This window comes from Ranitomeya variabilis, chromosome 2 (assembly GCF_051348905.1).
Source record: "Ranitomeya variabilis isolate aRanVar5 chromosome 2, aRanVar5.hap1, whole genome shotgun sequence".
Lineage (NCBI taxonomy): Eukaryota > Metazoa > Chordata > Amphibia > Anura > Dendrobatidae > Ranitomeya > Ranitomeya variabilis.
In genome coordinates, this window is record NC_135233.1 from 1,069,994,686 (window position 1) to 1,070,020,698 (window position 26,013).

The following is a 26,013-nucleotide window of genomic DNA, read 5'->3' on the forward strand; positions in this document are numbered from 1 at the left end:
TATCTATTATCTATCATATCTATCTATCTATCTATCTATCTATCTATCATCTATCTATCATCTATCTATCTATCATCTATCTATCTATTATCTATCTATCTGATATCTATCTATCATCTATTATCTATTATCTATCTATCTATTATCTATCTATCATCTATCTATCATCTATCTATCTATTATCTATTATCTATCTATTATCTATCATCTATCTATTTATTATCTTTCTATAATCTATCTACCTATCTATCTGATATCTATCTATCATCTATCTATCATCTATCTATTATCTATCTATCTATCTATCTATCTATCTATCTATCTATCTATCTATCATCTATTATCTATCTATTATCTTTCTATCATCTATCTATCTATCTATCTATCTATCTATCTATCTATCTATCTATCTATCTATCTATCTATCATCTATCTATGTATTACCTATCTATCTGTTATCTATCTATCTATCTATCTATCTATCTATCTATCTATCTATCTATCTATCTATCTATCTAGAAAAAGAAAACAAAAAGCAGCACCAAAGGAAAAAAATATCTTCCAGGTATGTACCAAACCTCATGCTATAATCCAAAAAAATGAAGGCAGCGCTCCAATAGAAAAAAAGATGTGGTTGATTGGCCCATGTGCACATAGGCCAATAAACCACATCTTTTTTTTCTATAGATAATAGATAGATAATATATAGATGATAGATAGATAGATAGATAATAGATAGATGATAGATAGAAAGATAGATAGATAGATAGATAATAGATAGATAGATAGATAATAGATAGATGATAGAAAGATAGATAGATAGATAGATAGATAGATAGATAGATAGATAGATAGATAGATAGATAGATAGATAATAGATAGATATAGATAGATAGATAGATAGATAACCTTTTACTGTAATTCATATTCTGATAACTCACGAAATTAAGCCGATATTGGACTATAAAGTGATAGTTCCAGACCTTATATTTTCACTCTATTTTGCTTTTCTTTACTTCTCTATAATAATCCAGGATTTGTAAGCCTGACAGTGTGAATCGTCCATACTTCTTTATCACAATGAGTGCACAATGTCAGCGAGGAGGCGCACATCCCTTATAATATTATCGTTGCACAGACGGCCGTTTTGCAGGTGCACCGTGAGACCGTATTGCCCTACACAGCAGACAGACAAGTGTATTTCTCCACTTCCGGGACATGCCATGCAGGGCACGCTTGCACAAGTGAGGCCCGAACAAGCCTACAAACATCTCCTTCCTGTGTGTGCAGCGACAGCGCGTTTCGCGGAGCTTCAAACGTCAACTCTGCAAGTTATCTCGTTCCAAATAAGTTGACTTGTGACTTTGAAGATCAGTCCCCCGTGCTTGTGTGCTGCATATGCTAACGATCTGAGGTTCTTTTTATCTTGGCTGCCGACAATTTGAGCGAGTAAGAAAATAGAAAAATAAAATTAACTCATCAGCTGCCAGTGATGCCCATATGTTCTGGTGGTAGGGAGTGGAGTCCTAGGACATGCCACAAAAAAGGGTCACACAAGGTAATTAAATAGTAAACCGTGCTGGGGTTTTATCCTAAAACTGCTTGTGAACTCACCGAATTACCAAGCAAGGACATCTAACGTAGCGTTTATAGGTACCACGTACACTGTATATGGATCTTTCTAAAATACGGCCCATCAGAAAAATTCCTGGCCTGGAAAATTAAAGGGTTTGTCCAGGACTTGGTCATCAATATCAGACACCTGGCACCCACTGATCAGATGTTACCTACAAACATCTGATCGCTACGCCATATAGTGGTCCGAAGTGTACGGACCTGAGCTGGGAAACCCAGGACGGTGATTGTTGCTGAATCTGAGACGAAAGCTATGTCAAATCTTCAACGTGTGAGTGGGCCTAAACAACTAAAGAACTGGCTTTCGTATTATCCGTTACCTTTACGTATTAATACATGTTCTTTCATATCTCTCATTTGTAGGAAAAGCTTAAATTTGACACACAGATAAAAATGAAAAACAAAAACCCCACAAACATTACAGTAAAAGCAAAACAAAACACAGTCGTAGATGACGGGGCATATACTACACCATAAAAATATTAGAAACGTTGCAAAAAATTAATGTGACGTGTCCATCTTCATGGACAATAAAACAAGGCTGCAATCACACGACGAAAAAAATATAATCCACCACTAAAAATGGAAAAACTCCTACACGGAGACACATCTATATGTACATGTTCCAGAAGGAGCTTTATGTCCCTAACGACTGGTCATTAAGTATTAAAGCATTAAACTAGCACTGTTAGATGGTGCACACAAGTAAGGAGTTTCATAAATTTTAGTGACCTGTTTGAAGGATTTATTTACCTTCTTAAAGGCGACCAAAAGCTTGACAATGCGCTCCGTTAGCTAAAGGTGGGAGCCCAGCTCTTGACATTGGAAGACAAAAGCTGGCCATTATGAAAGTGAACCTCAATGGATGTAATCAGAATGCAAGAGTTTGAAGGAGTTGGCCTGTTTGATGTCAATCATTCCTTTCCTAAACGGTAGGGGTTGTCCGGTAAAAACAAGTCATCACCTACCTACAGGATATTGATAGGCGGTTCTCCATTCATTAACTATGGGGCTGCAGAGCGCCGTGCTTGGCTCCTTCCGGCATTCCTATAGAGAATGAATAAAGCAGGGGACAGGTGTCCAACCTGCAGCTCCATTTTCTAACAGGAATACAAGTTCCACAACAGGGATAAAAGTTCCCCATTCTGCCAATCGGTGTGGGTCCAACCGAGTTATCACCTATACTGTGATGGAGTAGGAGATGAATTGGTCTTAGGACCTCTTCCTTTGCACTCTTACTTGAGAGTGACCCATAGCATGAGAATGAAAATAAAACCCTGCTAAAGTCCACTATACAAAAACATTAACTAAGTGGCTAAGAGGCAATACACGGCTGTTATTGAGCCCATGAACAGAGTGAGACCCCAACATAAGTTACCGTAACTTTGTCCTATTTCCCTATGGACATCGTAGAATGACCTCATGTAGCACACCAACTTTCCATGACCAACATAACGTTAGAAGATTACCTTCTTAGATGATCTCCTTGAAGCCATAGAAGATAAAACAATCACCAAGTCCCAGTATGAGTAGCATGTAGGATTTAACAGGTCAAAATCACTATATGTCTGTGGTGCTCCCAATAATACCTTCTACACAACAATGACCGGCCAACATGAACAACCAGTTCTTAACACAGCCGTGAAAAGGTAGAGAATTTTAAAAATGGAAATCTATGATTTTAGGGGATATCAATGTATGGAAAGCACCTAACATAGGTTTGCCTTATCCTTTTCTCCATGAACATGAATGGATATAGATACTCATGTAGGACACCAACTTTCCATGGTCAGCACAAGATTAGAAGATTACCTTCTAAGATTATCTCCTTCAAGAGATACAAGATGATAGAAACCATGTTGACGTATACTATCTAAAATGCTTTCACTAGATTCATAGCTGAGAGACTAAGATTCATGTCGGTTTGAGTCAACCCACAAGACCGCTATTGAGCTCATTTACACAGAGAGTCCTTTTTACCTCACCCTACTTCTCCATGGACATGAACACCAACTTTCCAAAGTCAACACAATGTTAGAACATTATTTTTTATGTCTAACTCCTTCAAGAGATACAAGATGAATTAAATCATTTGAAGTCCACTATACAAAAACATTAGCTAAGTCACTAAAACCATGAGTCAACCTATGTCGCTGCTCTTGAGTCCAAGTACAGACTGATCCCTCACTTTAGTTTTACTTCACCTTACTTTTTCTTTTCCATGGACATGACTTCATGTAGAACACCAATTTTCCACGGTCAGCACAACATTAGAAGATTATTTTCTAGGACTATCGTCTTCAAGAGATAGAAGATGATAATATTACTGGGTTCCGGTACAAGTAACAGGTGGGATTTATAGGTCACAATCACAATGTGTATGTGGTGCTATCTATAATACCTATCACACAACAAGGACCAACTACCATGAAGAACTAGCCATTTTTCATAGTCTCTACTGGCAAAATAGTGTCAAAATGTAAATTCCCCATCCAGTCAACACCTCTACTCTATAAAAGTTGTTTGATTTTTAATTATCAGTAAATTATCTAGAAATATAAGAAGGGAATGAGATCAATAGTAGGTGAAGGACCACCAGGAATCCCCGAGGACTGTCTACAATTCTAACACTACTAACATAGAAATGAAGGCCTATTTTCGATCGCCGGTTACGAGACCAATGAAAAGGACATGTAAACCTCTCTATAATCTCAACGATAATGTCTATAAAAAAATGACCGAAAAAGTATATCTGCCCCTTACCTGCAATCTGACTCTGTCCTTGTGGATTAAAAGGACTTGATGCAGAGGTCAGGGAGGGCCGTGGACTCTGAGTTGGGACACCCACTCTCATACTGGGATGAGGAATGCGCCCTAAATCACTGAGGCGTTCAGAGAACAAACTAGGCTTAGAGTCATCAAGCTTCTGTCTGTGCCCTAGAAACAGCAAATCATAGAATTAGAATTATTATTATTACTGTTGCCCACAACAAACCTACCACACAAAGCACTATATAAAACACCTGGCTGGTAAGAAAAAAATTAAGGTACAATCGGCCGGGGATCTTTAAAAAAAAAATGCCCCTAGCATTCAACTCTGATAAATGCATAACATAAATTACCTCAATATTTCAAATTATTCAATTTAAAAAAAATCCCAAAAGTTTATTGCATCATGGAATGTTCTTTATAATAATGGCTTTATCAGGGAAAGATCTAGGTCAATAGTAAAAACCCGCGTGTTTCAAGAACAAAGTCAGTATGTTGTATAAGACAATGTTGAAAAGTGGCATTAAAAAAATCTAATAAATTAAATAAATTAAAAAATAAGCAACATATAAAAATAATAAAAGAGTAAAATAATAGATTTTAGAAATGTTGGAGAATTAAAGTAACAGACTACTATGTATTGTCGTATGTTTGGCAAGTAAAAAATAACACCTAACAAGAGGCTTCATAAAGATTCAGAGTAAAGGGTATAAATCCAAATTTTATTGGGGTGGACAAAGCATTTAAATGCGAAACGCGCGTCGGGTGTGGTGGACGCCTGGACCTCTACTTAGCTGGTAATGTATATGTTACCGTATGCTTTGTTATGTATTGGATACTCAGTGCAGATTAAGGATTTACGTGTTACTTACTAAATTTGTATATGCACCGATACAAAATAAGTTCACTACTGAACTATTAAAGGTATTTTTTCATTTTCTGGCCTGCACTTTAAACGAATCATTACAGCATTGTGTTCTTTTGAGCCACACAAGGAATGTTATCCAACTACTGATGTATTGATTTACCTGTATTTTAATACTATTGCCTCTCTGCAAAGTTGCAATTCATTATGTCGGATTCACACATCCATGTGTCGTGGTCCAAGTACAGACCAATACTCAAACTGGCCGTGGTTCTCCCTACCCCAACTTGACCACTTCAATATATACATACGCTGCCGTTGAGTTGAGATCTGGACACTTGGGCCATGGATGTGTGAATGCAGCCTCAGTCCATGTTACAAAGGGACCCAAGGCAATAAAAATTAATTAAAAAATAAAGAATATTCTATATAAATTCTATAGATTTTTTTCTTTTTTAAATATTGGATTAAATAAAAATCAAAGAAAAAAAGACCTTTGACACCTGAATCTGTATCAACGTTCAAAATGTAAAAACTAAAAAAAAAAAAAGAGGCTCAGGGCATTAAAAACATTTTGTTCTTTGATTTGGACATCAATAAACAAAAAAAAAACTATTTATATATCTAAAAAATATATATATTTTAATTTAAGGATTTTAATGTGGGTGTAAGTGTTTCTGAACAAGTTGAACCTGCTAATTATGATTAGAAATAAGAATTTTGAGGATTTGAAGGGATTGTCTAGGATTTAAAAAAAACCCGAATAATTAAAATGTCTAACAGCGGTAAATACTAAAAAATAAAAAAAATAAAAAATCAATAAACAAGCTATACACCTGTTAAATCCTCCAAAGCTCAAGTGGTCCCTCCTGAATTTTGCTGCAGTCATAATGTCCCTAACTACCTTGTAACCAATCACTGACCTCAATGATCATGTGCCGTACATCCCAACTGAGGTCAGTGATTGGCTGCTTGGACACATGACATGTGGGGACCACTGGAGGGAAATTTAACAGGCAAGTCCGGTCATTTTTAAAATTTTTAAATCTCTTATTTATTTATTTTTATTTTATTTCATTTTCTGCTGCTAGACAATTTTTTTTTTTTAAATTCTGTAGAACCTGTTTAAACCACAAGGGGCTTACATCTAAATATAGGGAGAAAGGAAAAAAAGATATACGAGAACCTTTAATATACTGGACATTTATCCACCCTGTATTTGGAGGGTTTGTCTGGTATCAAAAACCCACCTTTTCAGGACCCTAGTCTAGTGGCTACATCGGCAGCCCATGGCCAGAGCCGAGCGAACCACCTCCTACCTGCAGGTATTCCTAGCACTTCTTCGAATTACTAAGCCTAGTAATCAGAAGATGCCAGCAGATAGGGGGAGATTCCTTGGGCTGGTGGACCAAGGTCATGCGAATCTTTGTGCTCAACTCTACTGAGGACCCCAATCTATCAGGCAGAGTGCCTGCAAAAAGCGTCTCTGGAGGACCCAGCATGACAATACATTACACATAAACGTTAGTGTTTTTATTGGACACTGTGCAATGCCTCATTTCTCCTGTTGGGGCACTGCAGCTTAAACTAGTTTCCTTCACAGTTAAAGCCGATCATTGGGGTTCCCTGCAGCCGTAATCATCTTGTCATTGAGGGACCCTTCTAAAAAAGAGGATTGTTTTTAACCTTTAAGGCACTTGTCTTGAAAAAGTTTCAAAACTTTTTTCTATATACAGGAATTTTGTCAATTTTGAAAAGAATAGCTTTACCATGGGTGGGAATAGGAGCAATAACTCTTGTGACCTGCAGTTTATCATAACATATTACATAAGAGGCTGATGGCGATTGGGCCAAAGAATACAGAAAATCTTCGCACTATCGCCCTCGGGCTACAAGAACTTGCTAAACTCCTCTGCTCCTCTGTGAAACTAATAAAAGAGAATATAAAAGTTGGAGTGTTTCTGTGCCAGCGGGAAAACCAAACGAACACGATGGTATTATTGTTGTTAAAAGATTTCAAAGACGGCACGGCCAAGTCAAGAATGTCACGCCATGTTCCCAAACCACTCTACCATCTCTGAGTCCTTGAGGAAGGAGACAGGACAATGGCATCCTCAAGTCTTCCATTCAGCTTTCCAAAATAAATATCGAGGTTACATCTTGTTCTGTTATTCTATTTTTAACCCTACGGAGCACCATGTAACTGGATATACTGGTGTGACATGTAAGCCCGATCCAAGACTGTTTTTTTCTCTAATTACAGTGGTTTAGCAAAAGATCATGTTTTAAAAGCCTAAAAAAAGTGTTGGCAAAATGAAACATGGGTGCAAGGGTTTGTAAACTCTTGGGCATGAAAATCAAACTATGAGTTGACAAGTATAGAAAATGTTTACGTAGATCTTCATGGACCCTACATTCTCAAGGGACTGCCCTTTGCTGACATCAGAGACATTTAGATTAACACGTAAGTCTCTTTGTTCATGAAAAAAATCTATTGCCCCCCATGTGGATTTTAAGCTGTGTGAAATAAAAAGCTTGCGTTTATCCTAATTTTTGGCTAGATTACTGTTTGCTTGAATCTTCAGTATTGGCATGGTCCAGGGGTGAACATATCGTTAGTGCAACCTATGAAACCACACAGGGGCCCAAAATCTTAGGGGGCCCACTTCTACTTCCAAAGCTACAAGTAGCTTCTCTAATATACAGAAATGTGGTTCTGCAAAGAGCCCATACACTGTACTCTTACGGGGGCCCTTTTTATCCGGGTCCAACACTGGCATAGTCAGTCAAGCCATCCCTCTGGTGAACTGGTTCACTTTCTTTATTTTTTATAAAGTTACATATAGATTCTCCATACTACTGCTCAGCCAATTTTATGTGTACAGCTAGGGCTAGTGACCGTGGGTCCCATACACTCCTAGTCATGACCTTGGTCCTACAGATTCAAATTCTGGCTCCTAGTCACGGCCTTGGTCCTACAGATTCAAATTCTGGCTCCTAGTCACGGCCTTGGTCCTACAGATTCAAATTCTGGCTCCTAGTCACGGCCTTGGTCCTACAGATTCAAATTCTGGCTCCTAGTCACGGCCTTGGTCCTACAGATTCAAATTCTGGCTCCTAGTCACGGCCTTGGTCCTACAGATTCAAATTCTGGCTCCTAGTCACGGCCTTGGTCCTACAGATTCACGTTCTGGCGAAACAGAACATACAAGAAGTAAGAACATAGCCTTAGTAATTTTCCAAGTGGCGACCTGAGATGGAGTAAGAGAAAAATCAGTTTATCCCTTCACCAGCATATTTTTTATTCTACTTTTAAACTAAAGGTGGTTTCCCACAATGCACAAATCATAACAAATGGCCAACAATGCATGATAGACTGGGATTTAAATCCTGGGACTTTCAAGATCTGTAAAATGTTGTACCGGACACAGCCGTATAAGAAGATGAACCATGGGTGAAAAATGAAGAAAAGGGGCTCTACTGACACCTACTGCATGTAGAAATCTTAGAAGTCAATACTGATCATTTAAAAGGGTTGTCCACTACTCGGAAAACTCCTTTTTAAATATTATATTCCCCAGTGTAAAATAAAAATAACAGATATTCGTCAACGCACCGATGCCTTTCCAGCGATGCCATCGCCGGGGCTCATGTAACATTTTTATGCCACAGGAGCACTGCAGCCATTCAGGGGTTCTCTGTTAAGCTTGCTTCTCTCATATTTTCATCGGACGAACCTTGGAAACCCATAGAAAGTGTGAGAACTTCAGATCACTAGCGGCTGCTGATTGGCTGCAGGGTTCACTTGGCTTAAGAATGTTATGCGAGCCCTGAGACCAAGATTGCTGGTATGGCGGTGCCGGTATGGAAAGTGGGTAGGTGTTATTTTTATTTTACACTGGGAAATAACCTTTAAAAAGCTAGGATATTGTCCGAAAGGAAAAGAAAAATCCAGCTTTGTCAAAGTTTTTGCCTCTTGTCAGTGCAAAATAGGAGACTGTTTGGCGGATTACATGATCTTTGATGGAGGTCTACGATGTATGGTTTCTCCTTGAGGAGAGCGCCAAACTGACACAGACTTATTGGCTAGGCAATAACCGGCCTGGGAAAAGGGTAAAAGGCACTACCTAGCATATAAGTTTACAAACATCAGGATGGTGCTATTCTCAAAGAGAGCCGAATGAACATTGTAGTGCTACAGTTGCTGAATTTTGATGAGTATCCAAATCCTGTACGTTTTTAGAAAAAAGAAGACACCCAGACGGATTAGTTACTTAGGACATGCTGCACAATTCCATATGAAAATGCTGTGACTTTTAGATAAATTTTAGGTTACTTCCAGTGACAAAGGCCACCATACATAGTAGACAGCTGTTGGCCGAAGGTTGGTTCGGCCTCTCCGATACACCCATACACATGAAAGCTTGGTGTTCCTGTATTCACCATGAGATAGCCGAAGTCAAAATCTACTAAAAGCAGTTTATCTCCACACCAAACCAAAGAATAAGCCATTGCAATTCAACAGGAAGAGAAAGAGAAGAGTCAAGAGGCCCCCATACACATCAGATGATTTGCCGAACCCACAGGAATTGTTGGGTTTCGTTTACTTTCTTTTAATGTAGTCTACGCCTTAGCAAATGTATAAACAGACTTGATTTTCTTCAGATCAAATGGAAAAGTGCAGATAGTACAAAACCCATTAAAGGGGGCTTATCTTATTAAAAAAAAATCTAAAAAAAAAATTAATTCAATTTAATTCCAGATCAGTAGTGAGCCGCTAGGCTCGGACACTGTACTTGCCACACGTGAGCTCCACATTTCAGATTTTCCTTTTTTTTTGCCATTAACGTATCAGGCAACTGTTTCAAAAACAAAAATAATAAAATAACCGTGGAAGGTGTCACTCAGACATCAGCCATATTTATTACCAATGCTGCGTGCAATGACAGATAAGATGCTGCGGTTGCTCCCAGCGTTGCGAGCGGCATGGGACGGCTACATCTGTTCATCTCACAATATTTGAGGTGGAAGTCAGATAAAGCTCTTCTGCAATAAACATCTGTGTGTGAGTGATAGGTCCTTCTCACACACTGGTGCAAGCAGTACAGTGAGGAGGGGCCCCGAAATGTCATAAAGAGACAGCAGGGTCTCCTGCGGTTTAGAAACAGGAAATGTGCAAAACAAAGATCAAGCAAGGTCCTGGCACAAGCAATAAAAACACAAAAGACTCACAGGCCAAACAAATATCACTCACCCCGGAGAGCGGCTTATTCTCCCACCAGTTATATGCTGCAGGAGACAATGATGGACAGGCCCAAAAATTTTGTTTTATCTCCTTTTGCTAGCAATGTACAGTTCCACATACTCATTCACAGTGACCACAGAAATGCGATAAAAGTCGCCCAAAACAGAACAACTATCTTTACCAATTATCAGACATTCGCGAGGGTTAAGGTGCAATTTAGGATATTCTTTTACTACAGAATGTCAGGAAACGCAAATATTCTAAATATACTCACAGTCGTAAAAAAAAAAAATACTCAGGCCAAAGTTACTTCTTCCAGAAATCCGGCCAGTAACCTCATGTCTACGGAGAGGGAACCCATGCCTAGAGCAGTCAACCATTGAACACCCGAAGGGCATTATGTTAGAAAGGCCATGGCATCAGTAAATGTTACAATCAGTGGCCATGTAGGATAGCTGCGGAGACACCATCACGTGTTTCTCAACGCAAGCAGTGAATAGCCAGACCTTTCCCCGGGAAGGAACAACCACGGGAAGGGTAGCATCCAATAAAGGAAAACATCCAATACAGGAAAACCACCTATGCCAAGCATGGTATCCATCCACAGACAGCTGTTTCGGGGTGTTTGCCCCTCATCAGTGTGGAGTAGGAATCTGGCTATTAGGAGCAGTGCCTAGTAAAAGGCTGTGAAGGAACAGATGATTGGCCTCGGGGAGACCAAAACATCCAACGCCGCGGAGACACCATCACGTGTTTCTCAACGCAGTGATCCAGAACACTGCCCCCATCCCTTATGGGAAATATGCGAATGCATGTAGGATAGCTGCGGAGACACCATCATGTGTTTCTCAACGCAAGCAGTGAATAGCCAGACAGCTGTTTCGAGGCCAATCATCTGTTCCTTCACAGCCTAACATGGATGGTTTTTCCCCATACAGACATATGATGCCGGGAGAAGAACGACTGGGCACAGTGAACTTTAACTCGACAAAGTTTTGTACTTATGGGAGGTGAACTGCCATCAGTTGTCTCAGGCAGAGGAGTAGTCCCTTCTCCTGATTCATAACTCATCCCTGATTGGCTTAGCAGTCTATGGAGGGTTGGAAAGAAGGCTGTTGGTCAAATGAGTGTTCAGCTGCCGCCTATCAAAAGTGTTGCCTCAGCCAAAGTTTCTTTAATGTGTATGAAGGCTGTAAGCCAAGCACAACAAGGAAAACTGATATTTTGCTAAAAATCTGAATTTAAACATATTTTAATAATTATTATATGTTGCCAACATATTATAGACTTTGGCATTTCTATGAAAGTCCATCAGGGCCTTTACTCCATCACTGAATCCACTCAAGTCCCATGAAGTACATAATTAATAAGCTAACAATCAAAAGTTGTGATTGGCCGCCAAAACACCAGGTTGGGACTGCCTATGCACTTTTCAGCATTGCCCTTCAATTTATCGCTATATGTCCTTATTGGGAACCCGTAGAGTTGATTTCATATGCCTGAACCACAGACAGCATGAATCAGACACTTGCTGCCTTATTGCGGCCATGTAAGTTTTACGCTGCGGCGTTTCTGGGAAAACATACATTGGAAAGCCAGTTGGAGACTATGAGTCTCAGATGACAAGCCCGAGGCAGCTCCTTGGCATCTTCTCCTCCACGTAATTACTTTGTCTGACATGTCAAACCTTTCAATCTAGGGGAGCTGGGAAGGGAAAAACCATTGGGGACCGGCCTCAGACTAATCATCCCATACGCAAAGTCTCTAGTTGGCTTTTTAAACTATTTTTTTTTTCTGAAAAGCTGCCGCGTTTCAAAGTAGAACATACATGGTTGCAATAATGGAGCTAGACTCTGATTTGTGCTGTCCGTGGTTTGGGTAGCATGAATCAGTTGACAGACTCAATTAAGGTCAACCTTGGTGGTAACTTTGGATCTGGTTGTTCTTTGAGGATCTTACTGGTTTTATACCCATGAATAAACAGCTATCATAAACCCACGAATCTTAGTATGCATTGGCAACCTCAAGATGTAGCATATAATTCCACAGTAGCCAAAAAAGCCAGACTCACTCCATTAACGTACCTTATAGAAACAATTGTACCAACCAAAAAGCTAGTCTTATCCAGCTAAAACACATGCTAATGTCAGCAGTCCACCAAAACGATGAATGGTCACCTACAGATTTGCTACAGCTGCCTGAGGAACATGTATAAACTGGCCGTCTTCCTGATGCTAGCAATTGTTTTTAAAACCCAGCGAAGGCCCACTTCCACATTCTTACCGCACAAATGTGATTTCACAAAAGTAATTCAACGGCAAGATTTTGGTCCAACTAAAATAATTGTGCAGACAATGTGACCTGATTGCTTTCAACAGAGCTTAACCTGTGTGGTCCATATGTATTTCTTCTGCACCTCAGGGAAACACAAAATAATATTCATGTACGTATGTAATTAATGTGCAGGTCGGGATGAAGATGAATGCTCTGCAAGATTAGCACCTGTCACATTAAATATGCCATCGCCTGGAAGACTCACATAATCACACATGGAACGAACTTTAGGTTAGGCTGGGGCGATGTCTCAGCAGCTTTTACAGGCTGCTCCTGAGACTGCTGGAAGACAAGGAGTTTCTAAGGGACAATAAAATGTTATAGCCAAGACCCCCTCCTAGAAGCTCAAGGCAAGAAGGACCTCGACCTCCCACCAGTAGAACATACAAATGTTTCAATAGGAAACCTGAGTCTTATAAGCTCGGCACCACTTGTGGTCCATAAATGATCTACACAGTTTACGAGATGGGTCCAATTTTCCACCAAGGTGTTAGAGCCTTGTAGGGGATGTTACCTCTGCAACTCACAATCAGTACTTCATTTTTCTAAATCTACCATCATGAATGCGCAAATTTCATGAAGCCCCAAGTTTTTATTCAACCATTGAGTAAGCCTTGGTCTTAAATGTGTAGAAACACTTGTGGTTCATAAATGATCTACAAGTTGGCTCCTATTGTTCTCTAAGGTGTTGGAGACTTGTAAGGATTATTGCCTCTGCAACCCACAATCTATCCTTCAATTTTCTAGGGTTAGCATCATGAATACACCAATTTCATGGAGCTACAAGCGTGAAATCAGCCATTTACAGCCAGATATTTGACCTAATCAGGCAGGAATTGTGCCCCATAGGAAATGAGATCTTGAACACTTTTGATTGTGGAAAGAAGATCTTTACTGATGTAGGAAAACATCTATAATATGATAAAATTGTTCCTTGTTCTTCCACTAAACTACCTGTCTGGGGAGATACCTAGGCTGGAACAGCGCCCCCATTTGACAATATTAAAATTCAGCAAAGAAAAATAATAAAAAGAGCTTTATTATTATTTTATTATTATTATTATTATTATTATTATTATTATTTATTTATATAGCACCATTAATTCCATGGTGCTGTACATGAGAAAGGGGTTACATACAGAGTTACAGATATCATTTACAGTAAACACATTTACAGGGACAGACTGGTACAGAGGGGAGAGAGGACCCTGTTCTTGCGGACTTACATTCAAGCTTTATACCCCTTGGCATTCTCTCATCAACTTTACCAGGTAGTCAAAGGTGTGCCTCATCAAAAGGTTAATTTTGGAATCACCGGCCTTCAATGTGTTTGTAACCATCAGATGTGTTTTGCAGAGGCAATGTTGTTATATAGATCCATGCAGTGCTGAGCCCTATTCCACCACTAATGTCAGACAGAATAAAACAAAAACCACTCAACTAAGCAAATAGAAACAACAGTCCATCATTACTATAAGACATGAAGTTCAGTTGGTCTGGAAAATTGCTAGAACCTTGAAGGTTCGGCCACGTGCCTTCTTCCGGGGGGGTAGGCACGTAAAGAAGGCACGTGGCCGAAACGCGCGTCGGGGTGGGTGGCATCATGGTCTCGCAGGTAATTATATCTTTTATTACTATTATGGGTCATGCTCTCCTGTTACTTATAGGTTTTACTTTGGCAACCTTGTGATGAGACCTTTTGGTGTTCCTGCATCTTTTACATTGGTAAATATATTTATATCCCTATGAATTTTCTGCACAATGCACTGGCACTTTTGGAGCTGACCATTTGTTTATTAATTACTAACTATTGATTGCCTGTTGGGTACTGCTTTGCCACTCCTTTTGGTGAGTCCTTTGTCATTTCCCTGTGATCTCTATTGTTTTACTAATTGTTATGCTATTTTTTAATTAATAAAGCTGTTACTTTTATATTATTTTGGCTCTTTTGGTGCTTTTGTTCTCTATTGGTTGCCCAGCATTCTGTAATGCTGTAGATAAGCCCCCGATGTATCCTAAAAGATGAGAAAAAGAGGTTAGATTATACTCACCCAGGGGCGGTCCCGGTCTGGTCCGATGGGTATCGCGGTCCGGTCCGGCGCCTCCTATCTTCATCAGATGACATCCTCTTCTTGTCTTCACGCTGCGGCTCCGGCAGAGGCGTACTTTGACTGCCCTGTAGAGGGCAGAGCAAAGTACTGCAGTGCGCAGGCGCCGGGCCTCTCTGACCTTTCCCGGCCCTCAACAGGGCAGACAAAGTACGCGTGAAGACAAGAAGAGGACGGCATCGTAAGAAGATGGGAGGCCCCGGACCCCGACGCCCATCGTACCGGGACCGCCCCTGGGTGAGTATAATCTAACCTCTTTTTCTCATCTTTTAGGATACATCGGGAGCTTATCTACAGCATTCCAGAATGCTGTAGATAAGCCCCTGATGTCGGTGGGCTTAGCTCACCTTCCATTTTGGGGGCGACAGGTTCCCTTTAATCTATCAAGCTATTATCTATCTATCTATCTATCTATCTATCTATCTATTTATCTAATCTATATCTATCTTTATTTAAACATGTATATGATAAAGGCCTAATCAGTCCTCATACTTGAGGTCTCAGTTCAACCACAATATCTGCTCCTAACTTCAGGGGCCAATAAATAGGGTTTTCTCAATTTTTCAGGAAAAAAAAATTACGGTTCAGATGTTATAAAAAAAAAACAGGTTTTACATTTTAAAAATGAATAATGATAAGTCAGAATCTCTCGTTAATCACAAGATACTTGGTTTTATCAATCTTATAAACCCTGGTCAAAAGCAGATTTCACAGTGGTCTGCCCACCGAGGGCGACATGTCTCCTATCAAACATCTCCGGTTCCGCTACCCCTCTGATCCACTTCCTTCACTATGTGCCCTCTCCTGCCTCCTCGTTTTACTTTTTGGCTCGATGCGACACTAATGTCAGTGATGGATTCTGGGCGAATTCTCCGTGGTGGTTTTGAGGTTTCGAGTACTAAGAAACTGCGCGACGTGGTGTAATTGACAAACTGTGCTCCAGATCACGTCTGATTTCCCATGTCTACAGAGATTCAGCTTAACTATTTCTCTCCTGATGGTCAAAAGAAGCAAAAAGTTGTGGTGAAAAATAAACCCTGTGGATACTAAAACGGACCTGCTAAAAGTAATTACCGTATACTATTGCAATATGTGTATGGTCACAAAATGTTTACAGATTATATTAAAGATTTGTTCAAAAATGAGCATTCGTAGGTAAAGACTGATCAGGGGTTTACAAACTGATGGATGGCCACCTTCAAAAAGTCCCAGTAGGGACCAATGCACAATAAGCACCCGCACAATACAGAAATCCTCAATATGGACCATAAAGGAAGAAGCTTACAACTCAATGGCCATGCGTACAGTCTCATGAGACCACATATGAAGCCATGACACAAAACTACCAAAAATTCTCCTGGTCACACCTCCATATACTATTGACAGGGGGCTCCTATGGTGCACGATAATAGTTAAAGCTTTGAACAAACCTTTTCATGTCTATTGGATCTTTGTGCAATTTTCAAAAAGTTCTAAATCCAATTGTCCTCAAAGGCTATTTGCAGTAATGTAGTAAAAAATAATGGGGAGGAGGGGGATGAAGATGCAGGAAAAAAAACAAAAAGCCCTAGGTAAACAGAACAATAGGGTTTTATCCTGTATAAAAAGTAAACAGTGAATGAACACGTAACTGCTCACTTTTTGAAGTTGTGCAACCCACAACTGACGAATTAAGGGAAGGTCTGCTGTTGCAGCACTCTCAGGACAAGAAAATCTGCTGTGTATAGCACGAGCATGGAGGATCGGATGGGTGATCTGCACTGCCGATGAGGTATTCCCAATAAAAATTCAAAGGACGCGGTAAAAGAAGAACAATGTGGTTTATTTTAAAACGCGTCTTGAAGTTGGACTAACTTCTTCATCCGGAGAACCGCAATTAGTCCAACTTCGAAATGGGTTGAGAATAAACCGCATTGTCCTTCTTATGCCACATCCTTTGGGTTTTTATTGAGAATACTTAAGCGGCAGCATAAATCACCACTTCAATCTTCCAAGCACGTGCACAAAATAAGCCCTCAAACAAGTCCAATGACTGAAAAATGAAAATGTTACAGGTCTCTACACAAACAAAAATTAATTTTTAGCAAATTTCTGAATTTTTTTTCTCAACAGGAAAAAAATATATATATATAAGTTTGGCATTACTGTAACCGTACAGATGTGGAAAATCATATTTTCAGGTAATTTCTCCCACCATAAAAACAAAACCCCAAAAACAATTGACAAATTGTGTGTGGGGGGGGGGTCCCAGTTTCACTGCATTTGGGATTTTTTTTTACTTAATTTCCAGTATGTTTAATGGTAAAATGAATGCTGTACTTCAACAACTCCTCGTACTGCAATATGGACTGAAAAATAAAGAAGTGATGACTCTTGGACAAAAGGGAAGAAAAAAATGAAAATACAAAAACGGAAAACCGCCATGTCGGGATTGGGGTTAAGATTATCTTCTTTAAGTTTACACTGCCTATTAATTGTCTTACCCTGTGCTAGAATTTTTTGTCAAAATTTTGACACGTATTTTTGGTGAAATGTCGAGCACATTAGTCCACGATCGTTTCAGAAAGGCCATGCCCCTTTGTATGGTAAGTTGTGAAAAGTGTCTAAATCACATAATAAATATGGCTTCAGTCATGAAAGATAGTTTTTTTGCACAAATTATGCCAGAACTCTGGTGCATTTAGCATGATAAATATGCAACATTAATTTTTTTTTTACATAACTGTTTGTAGATATACAAAGCAGGCATTAATATGGCAGGCGGGAGCTAACTGGTTGCAGCTTCCCAGTATCCAGCGGTGTTAATGGTCAAGTACCGTTCATGATCCAACCACAGACTCGCTTCCATATCTAGAGCGCGGTGTTGAAAGCCAAGACCACAGTAAATTACAATCAGGACCGCGTCTTGCACAATCCGGAGATTTATGTGTGGTACTGATTTCCTCTCTGCTTTTCCTTCAAAACAATTACGACTTTCGACATTTTCTTTAAACCATATTATCAAAATAGTCATTTTCTTTGCAATGAGATATCCGCATTAAATTGCTACTTGGTGACGTGAGGAATTACCAGCCCACCTTTGGGCTCACAGATCTTCCCCAGTTATTCATTTTGCTTTGTCCCCGGAGTCGGCGTATGCCAAACTCAACACGACTTATCTGCCAAAAAATCATTTACAAAATAATTTCCAGTGCAGACACTGCACATTGTCGAGGTCCAGAATGCAGGACGTCCCGGTGGATAATTTCCCGCGGCTGGGCCGATATAGAGGGTCACGATCTGGATGATTTGCAATGGATGCGTTTGGAACAGTTGTGTTGGCAGCCTGCTTTTTCTTTTCCAAGAAGATATATTTATACCCTGTCATTAAAGGGGAAATGTCAAGGTAGAGAAAAGCTGGGACTTGTCCTTTTTGGCCTTCTTACCGTGTGTGCACACAACAATTTTCACCTGAAAAAGCACAAAAAAAAAACACCCAAAAAACTGAACATAGTGCACGGCAAAGTCGAAATGACTTGATGCGCATGTGTACAACCTCTAGTCCTTTCCTTTAGCTTCGAAAGCCGTGAAGTGGCTAAAAGAAGTGACCTGACCATTTTGGTGGCTTCTGCTTGGGAGCTGCCCCTATGTTATATATGGAATTTAAAAAATAAAAACACAATCGGCAAAGCCAACGCAAATGATGTCCAAAGAAACAACTGAAAAAGTGTTTTCCCTGAAGCGTCTTCAGCTCCAAAAACAATGCGGGAACGCCGGCATCTAAAAGATGGAGTGTGTACAAAGATGGGGCTCAGATACAGAATAAGAATGACAGATTCATTATTGTCTCACCCAAAAAAATACTATAACGTCGATGAGAGCTGATTGCGATCACATATCACTGTTGGGTTTCGCAGGAAAACACCTCTACGGCAATCGTAAGTGATCAAAGGACGTCCTCTATCCACATGCCCTAAAAATGGGATCCCTTGTGCTCGTTGCCTCAGGGAGCCATATTGGAGTTTCCAGATAGTTTTGGAAGATTCATCAATTTTTAAAAAGATGCAACATTTTTTGCACAAATTTATTTCAGTCTCCCAGCCCCCCCACACTCCTGCAGTGAATGTATGTATGCCTGTAAATTTTGTCCAATCTTTGAAAGTAGCGTGAAAGCTTAACGAGAAAGGCAAGGAGCATTTGGGATTGTGCATTAAATTTTGCACTTGAGCCATTTTGAAGAATTTGGAAATAAAATAAAATAAAAATCTTAATGATTTAGAGATGATCTGCAGAGAGGAGTGGACCAAAATTCCTCCTCACATGTGCGCAAACCTCATCATCAACTACAAAAAATGTCTGACTGCTGTGCTTGCCAACAAGGGTTTTGCCACCAAGTATTAAGTCCTGTTTACCAGAGGGATCAAATAGAGTACTTATTTTTCACTGTAAAATGCAAATAAATTTATATAATTTATACAATGTGATTTTCTGGATTTTATTTTTGATATTCTATCTCTCAGTGTTAATATTAACCTACCCTTAAAATTATAGACTGTTCATGTCTTTGTCAGTGGGCAAACTTACAAAACCAGCAAGGGATCAAATACTTATTTCCCCCACTGTAGATAGATAGATAGATAGATAGATAGATAGATAGATAGATAGATAGATAGATAGATAGATAGATAGATAGATGTAGCAAGTGCTGTATAGAACAACTATCCCCAGCATTGTATGTCTTCGCTCTGGTATTACTCAATGCCTGGAGTCATTCCTCCCGGGCAGCTGTTTCCTGTCCTCCTCGCTTCCAGTCCCCCTCCTGTCCCCTCTATGAAGCTGCTCTGGAGTTAAATATGAGGACAACAAAAAACACAGAATAAAATATAGAAAATAATGAAGAGACAAAACAGTATATCCTTGGCCAGTGGGGCTGCAGCCGACTGGCCTGATCTACCTGCCAGGATAATGACACTGACACTGGGGGTACAGGATAATGACACTGACACTCGGGGTACAGGATAATGACACTGACACTGGGGGTACATGATAATGACACTGACACTCGGGGTACAGGATAATGACACTAACACTAGGGGTACAGGATAATGACACTGACACTGGGGGTACAGGATAATGACACTGACACTGGGGGTACAGGATAATGACACTGACACTTGGGGTACAGGATAATGACACTGACACTGGGGGTACAGGACAATGACACTGACACTCGGGGTACAGGATAATGACACTGACACTGGGGGTACAGGATAATGACACTGACACTCGGGGTACAGGATAATGACACTGACACTGGGGGTACAGGATAATGACACTGACACTGGGGGTACAGGATAGTGACACTGACACTCGGGGTACAGGATAATGACACTGACACTCGGGGTACAGGATAATGACACTGACACTGGGGGTACAGGATAGTGACACTGACACTTGGGGTGCAGGATAATGACACTGACACTGGGGGTACAGGATAATGACACTGACACTCGGGGTACAGGATAATGACACTGGGGGTACAGGATAATGACACTGACACTTGGGGTGCAGGATAATGACGCTGACACTCGGGGTACAGGATAATGACGCTGACACTGGGGGTACAGGATAATGACACTGACACTGGGGGTACAGAATAATGACACTGACACTGGGGGTACAGGATAATGACACTGACACTCGGGGTACAGGATAATGACACTGGGGGTGCAGGATAATGACACTGACACTCGAGGTACAGGATAATGACACTGACACTGGGGGTACAGGATAATGACACTGACACTCGGGGTACAGGATAATGACACTGGGGGTACAGGATAATGACACTGACACTTGGGGTGCAGGATAATGACACTGACACTGGGGGTACAGGATAATGACACTGACACTGGGGGTACAGGATAATGACACTGACACTCGGGGTACAGGATAATGACACTGACACTGGGGGTACAGGATAATGACACTGACACTGGGGGTACAGGATAATGACACTGACACTCAGGGTACAGGATAATGACACTGGGGGTACAGGATAATGACACTGACACTTGGGGTGCAGGATAATGACACTGACACTCGGGGTACAGGATAATGACACTGACACTGGGGGTACAGGATAATGACACGGACACTCGGGGTACAGGATAATGACACGGACACTCGGGGTACAGGATAATGACACGGACACTCGGGGTACAGGATAATGACACTGACACTTGGGGTGCAGGATAATGACACTGACACTGGGGGTACAGGATAATGACACTGACACTGGGGGTACAGGATAATGACACTGACACTGGGGGTACAGGATAATGACACTGACACTCGGGGTACAGGATAATGACACTGACACTGGGGGTACAGGATAATGACACTGACACTCGGGGTACAGGATAATGACACTGACACTGGGGGTACAGGATAATGACACTGACACTGGGGGTACAGGATAATGACGCTGACACTCGGGGTACAGGATGATGACACTGACACTCGGGGTACAGGATGATGACACTGACACTCGGGGTACAGGATGATGACACTGACACTCGGGGTACAGGATGATGACACTGACACTCGGGGTACAGGATAATGACACTGACACTGGGGGTACAGGATAATGACACTGACACTGGGGGTACAGGATAATGACACTGACACTCGGGGTACAGGATAATGACACTGACACTTGGGGTACAGGATAATGACACTGACACTCGGGGTACAGGATAATGACACTGACACTGGGGGTACAGGATAATGACACTGACACTGGGGGTACAGGATAATGACACTGACACTGGGGTACAGGATAATGACACTGACACTCGGGGTACAGGATAATGACACTGACACTGGGGGTACAGGATAATGACACTGACACTCGGGGTACAGGATAGTGACACTGACACTTGGGGTACAGGATAATGACACTGACACTCGGGGTACAGGATAATGACACTGACACTGGGGGTACAGGATAATGACACTGACACTGGGGGTACAGGATAATGACACTGACACTGGGGTACAGGATAATGACACTGACACTCGGGGTACAGGATAATGACACTGACACTCGGGGTACAGGATAATGACACTGACACTCGGGGTACAGGATAATGACACTGACACTCGGGGTACAGGATAATGACACTGACACTGGGGTACAGGATAATGACACTGACACTCGGGGTACAGGATAATGACACTGACACTCGGGGTACAGGATAGTGACACTGACACTTGGGGTACAGGATAATGACACTGACACTCGGGGTACAGGATAATGACACTGACACTGGGGGTACAGGATAATGACACTGACACTGGGGGTACAGGATAATGACACTGACACTCGGGGTACAGGATAATGACACTGACACTCGGGGTACAGGATAGTGACACTGACACTTGGGGTACAGGATAATGACACTGACACTCGGGGTACAGGATAATGACACTGACACTGGGGGTACAGGATAATGACACTGACACTGGGGGTACAGGATAATGACACTGACACTGGGGTACAGGATAATGACACTGACACTCGGGGTACAGGATAATGACACTGACACTCGGGGTACAGGATAATGACACTGACACTCGGGGTACAGGATAATGACACTGACACTCGGGGTACAGGATAATGACACTGACACTGGGGGTACAGGATAATGACACTGACACTGGGGGTACAGGATAATGACACTGACACTGGGGTACAGGATAATGACACTGACACTCGGGGTACAGGATAATGACACTGACACTCGGGGTACAGGATAATGACACTGACACTCGGGGTACAGGATAATGACACTGACACTCGGGGTACAGGATAATGACACTGACACTCGGGGTACAGGATAATGACGCTGACACTGGGGGTACAGGATAATGACACTGACACTCGGGGTACAGGATAATGACACTGACACTTGGGATACAGGATAATGACACTGACACTGGGGGTACAGGATAATGACACTGACACTCGGGGTACAGGATAATGACACTGACACTGGGGGTACAGGATAATGACACTGACACTGGGGGTACAGGATAATGACACTGACACTGGGGTACAGGATAATGACACTGACACTCGGGGTACAGGATAATGACACTGACACTCGGGGTACAGGATAATGACGCTGACACTCGGGGTACAGGATAATGACACTGACACTGGGGGTACAGGATAATGACACTGACACTGGGGGTACAGGATAATGACACTGACACTTGGGGTACAGGATAAGGACGCTGACACTCGGGGTACAGGGTAATGACGCTGACACTGGGGGTACAGGATAATGACGCTGACACTCGGGGTACAGAATAATGACACTGACACTGGGGGTACAGGATAATGACACTGACACTGGGGGTACAGGATAATGACACTGACACTCGGGGTACAGGATAATGACACTGACACTCGGGGTACAGGATAATGACACTGACACTCGGGGTACAGGAAGATAAAGCATACATTAGAGGTACTGTACTTTGTATATTATATATCTTATGTATATTGTGTATTATATGTACTGTACACTGTATATGATTTATCTTATGTATATTGTGTATTATATGTGTTGTACGTTGTATATATCTTATGTACATTGTGTATTATATGCACTGTAAGTTGTATATTATATATGCTATGTATATTGTGCATTATGTATATTTTGTATTATGTAGTAATGGGGCTGATATGTCTTCTCTGTGGTTGGGGGGACAATGGACAGGACTCGGGGGTCGTGTACATGTGTCTTGCTCCGCCATGCCCCCTGCAGCCCTGCAGGAATGTGTAAACAGCCTGTGTATCCTTGCAGCAGTTTTCTCAGAAGGTTGCTCAATAAAAATGCCTCTTGATGTGTCATTTCCTGCCTGGACAACAGCCGAGCCCCTGACAGTGAAACGGAGAAAACAGCAGCCTGAATGATGAGTCCTGAGACCCCGAGGAGGCTGGAGGGCAGACACTGTGTGCACACTCTCCTGGAGGGCAGACACTGTGTGCACACTCTCCTGGAGGGCAGACACTGTGTGCACACTCTCCTGGAGGGCAGACACTGTGTGCACACTCTCCTGGAGGGCAGACACTGTGTGCACACTCTCCTAGGGAATGTCCACTGCCTGCAAAGTGCCAGCCACACTGCCCTTCCACCTCTACACAAGCTTTAAGGGGTCCCTTAGCTTTGGGAGTAAAAGCATGGCCACACATCACTCAAACAGGAGATGTGTAATGCCTCATGTACCCTGCGGAGGCGCTGCAGGAAAACGAAACACATCTACAATATCAGTCATGGCAAAATGTCAAACTTAAAGAAGTTGTCTACAATGGGAAAAACATGGATAACTTCTTTTTCAAAACTTTTTTTTTCCCCAAAAACAGCGCCACCCCTCCGTCTTCAGGTTGTGTCTGGTACTGCAGTTCAGTTCCATTGAAGTGAATGGGGCAGAATCTGTAATACCACATTCAATATTAAAGGGGAATCACATTATAGCCAGTTATTGCACAAAGTTTGCTGGTAGTCTGGTATTATGGAGACACTTAGATTGTTGCATTGTAGCTGCATACATAAAACGGTAGGGGATTTTCAATCAAATTTGTTTAATTTTCCTAATTTAGATGCATCGGAGCAATAAAAAGAATAATGTGGAGCTGAGGATCGATGCATTGCTTTTTACCCGCGGACCATAGGGCTTGAGTGGCCGCGTCACACAGGAAGTCGTCCTCTATGATCTGTATTTGGGAGGACTTCTGGTGCTTCTGGTCCCCGAGTGTGTGAATCATCCCACGGTCGCCCTCCCCTTGGTTTTATGCCATGGGGAAGCCATCGGAAATCCGGTCTCTCATCTTTCTCATCTGGGATGTAGATGTCCAGGGAGTTCACGCATGTTTTCAGTTCCTCTGTCTGTCAAGAAAAAAATGAGTATCTCCCGCAGTGGACAGATCTACGGCCCATCCTCTGAAGGTGGATCTCCAGCGCTGGATTTATATTCTGAAAAGTTTTGCATTCTTTTGCAAGTCGGATCAACACGATAAATGGTTGAAATAGCAAAATGTTTGTACAAAAAAAAAAACAAGCAACTTGGTAATTTTCCTCTTATTAAAAATCTCCTCCTTTCTAAAGAACCAAGGAATTTTTAAGACTATAGTTTACACCTCATTGCCAAGGTTACTGGCCACCTCAGAAGTGGCCGGTTTCCTAGGCAAGGTGCACTTTTGCGAGCAGTTTTCTTGGAAGATGGGGCAGCACGGTGGCTCAGTGGTTAGCACTGTTACTTTGCAGCGCAGGGGTCCTGGGTTCAAATCCCACCAAGGACAACGTCTGCAAGGAGTTTGCATGTTCTCCCCGTGTTTCTGTGGGTTTCCTCTGGGCGCTCCAAAGACATACTGATAGGGACTTTATATTGTGAGCCCCATTGGGCAGTGATGATAATCTCTGTAAAGTGCTGCACAATATGATGGCGCTATATAAGCAATGCATAGAAAAGGAACAGCATCGGAGGCCTGAGTGGTCAATCATTAGGAGTGGACAAGCAGAAAGCCCGGAGGTATAGAAGTGGTGCACTCATGAAGACTGAAAGTGGTAGCGGTGCGCTCATTAATACTGAAAGTGATACAACCCCTTTAACGACTATATAAGAAGAAAAGTTATAAAACTTTGTAAAATACTTTTTGCTTCAATTTGTTACAATGTATCAGTCAATGATGTAACTATGATAGGTGCAGGGGTTAGGCCGTAGCGCTTAGGGGCTCAGAAGTCTATTTGGCCCATATGAAAGGATGAATACACTTTCTCCCTGCGCTCCTCCGTCTCCCTGCATACCCAGCCCATGTCCCAAAGGATGGAATTAAGGACTTTACTTTTAACCGACTTGATGAGTAACGCGCTATCTATTCTTCAGATGAATACTTTTAAAGACCTGAGATACTTTGGGGCCATGTTGGAAATTTACTTACTGAAAGAGGGGCTACCGAGAAGAAATTAAATTTATTTCTCCCAGGAGATGCCACCTTTCAGTCATAG

General features: G+C 41.6%; 1 protein-coding gene across 2 annotated transcripts in view; it reads right to left on the reverse strand.

Annotated features, from left to right (window-relative positions):
* Positions 1-26,013, reverse strand: part of RUNX2 (RUNX family transcription factor 2) — a 66,978-nt gene that overhangs the window by 16,248 nt on the left and 24,717 nt on the right. Inside the window, exon 4 of one of the 2 annotated variants that reach the window (XM_077291572.1) lies at positions 4,399-4,572. The exons of the other annotated variant lie outside the window; for it this stretch is intronic. Coding sequence (XP_077147687.1) covers positions 4,399-4,572 — 174 coding nt within the window. The remainder of the gene's footprint in view (positions 1-4,398; positions 4,573-26,013) is intronic. 2 annotated transcript variants of the gene reach the window in all.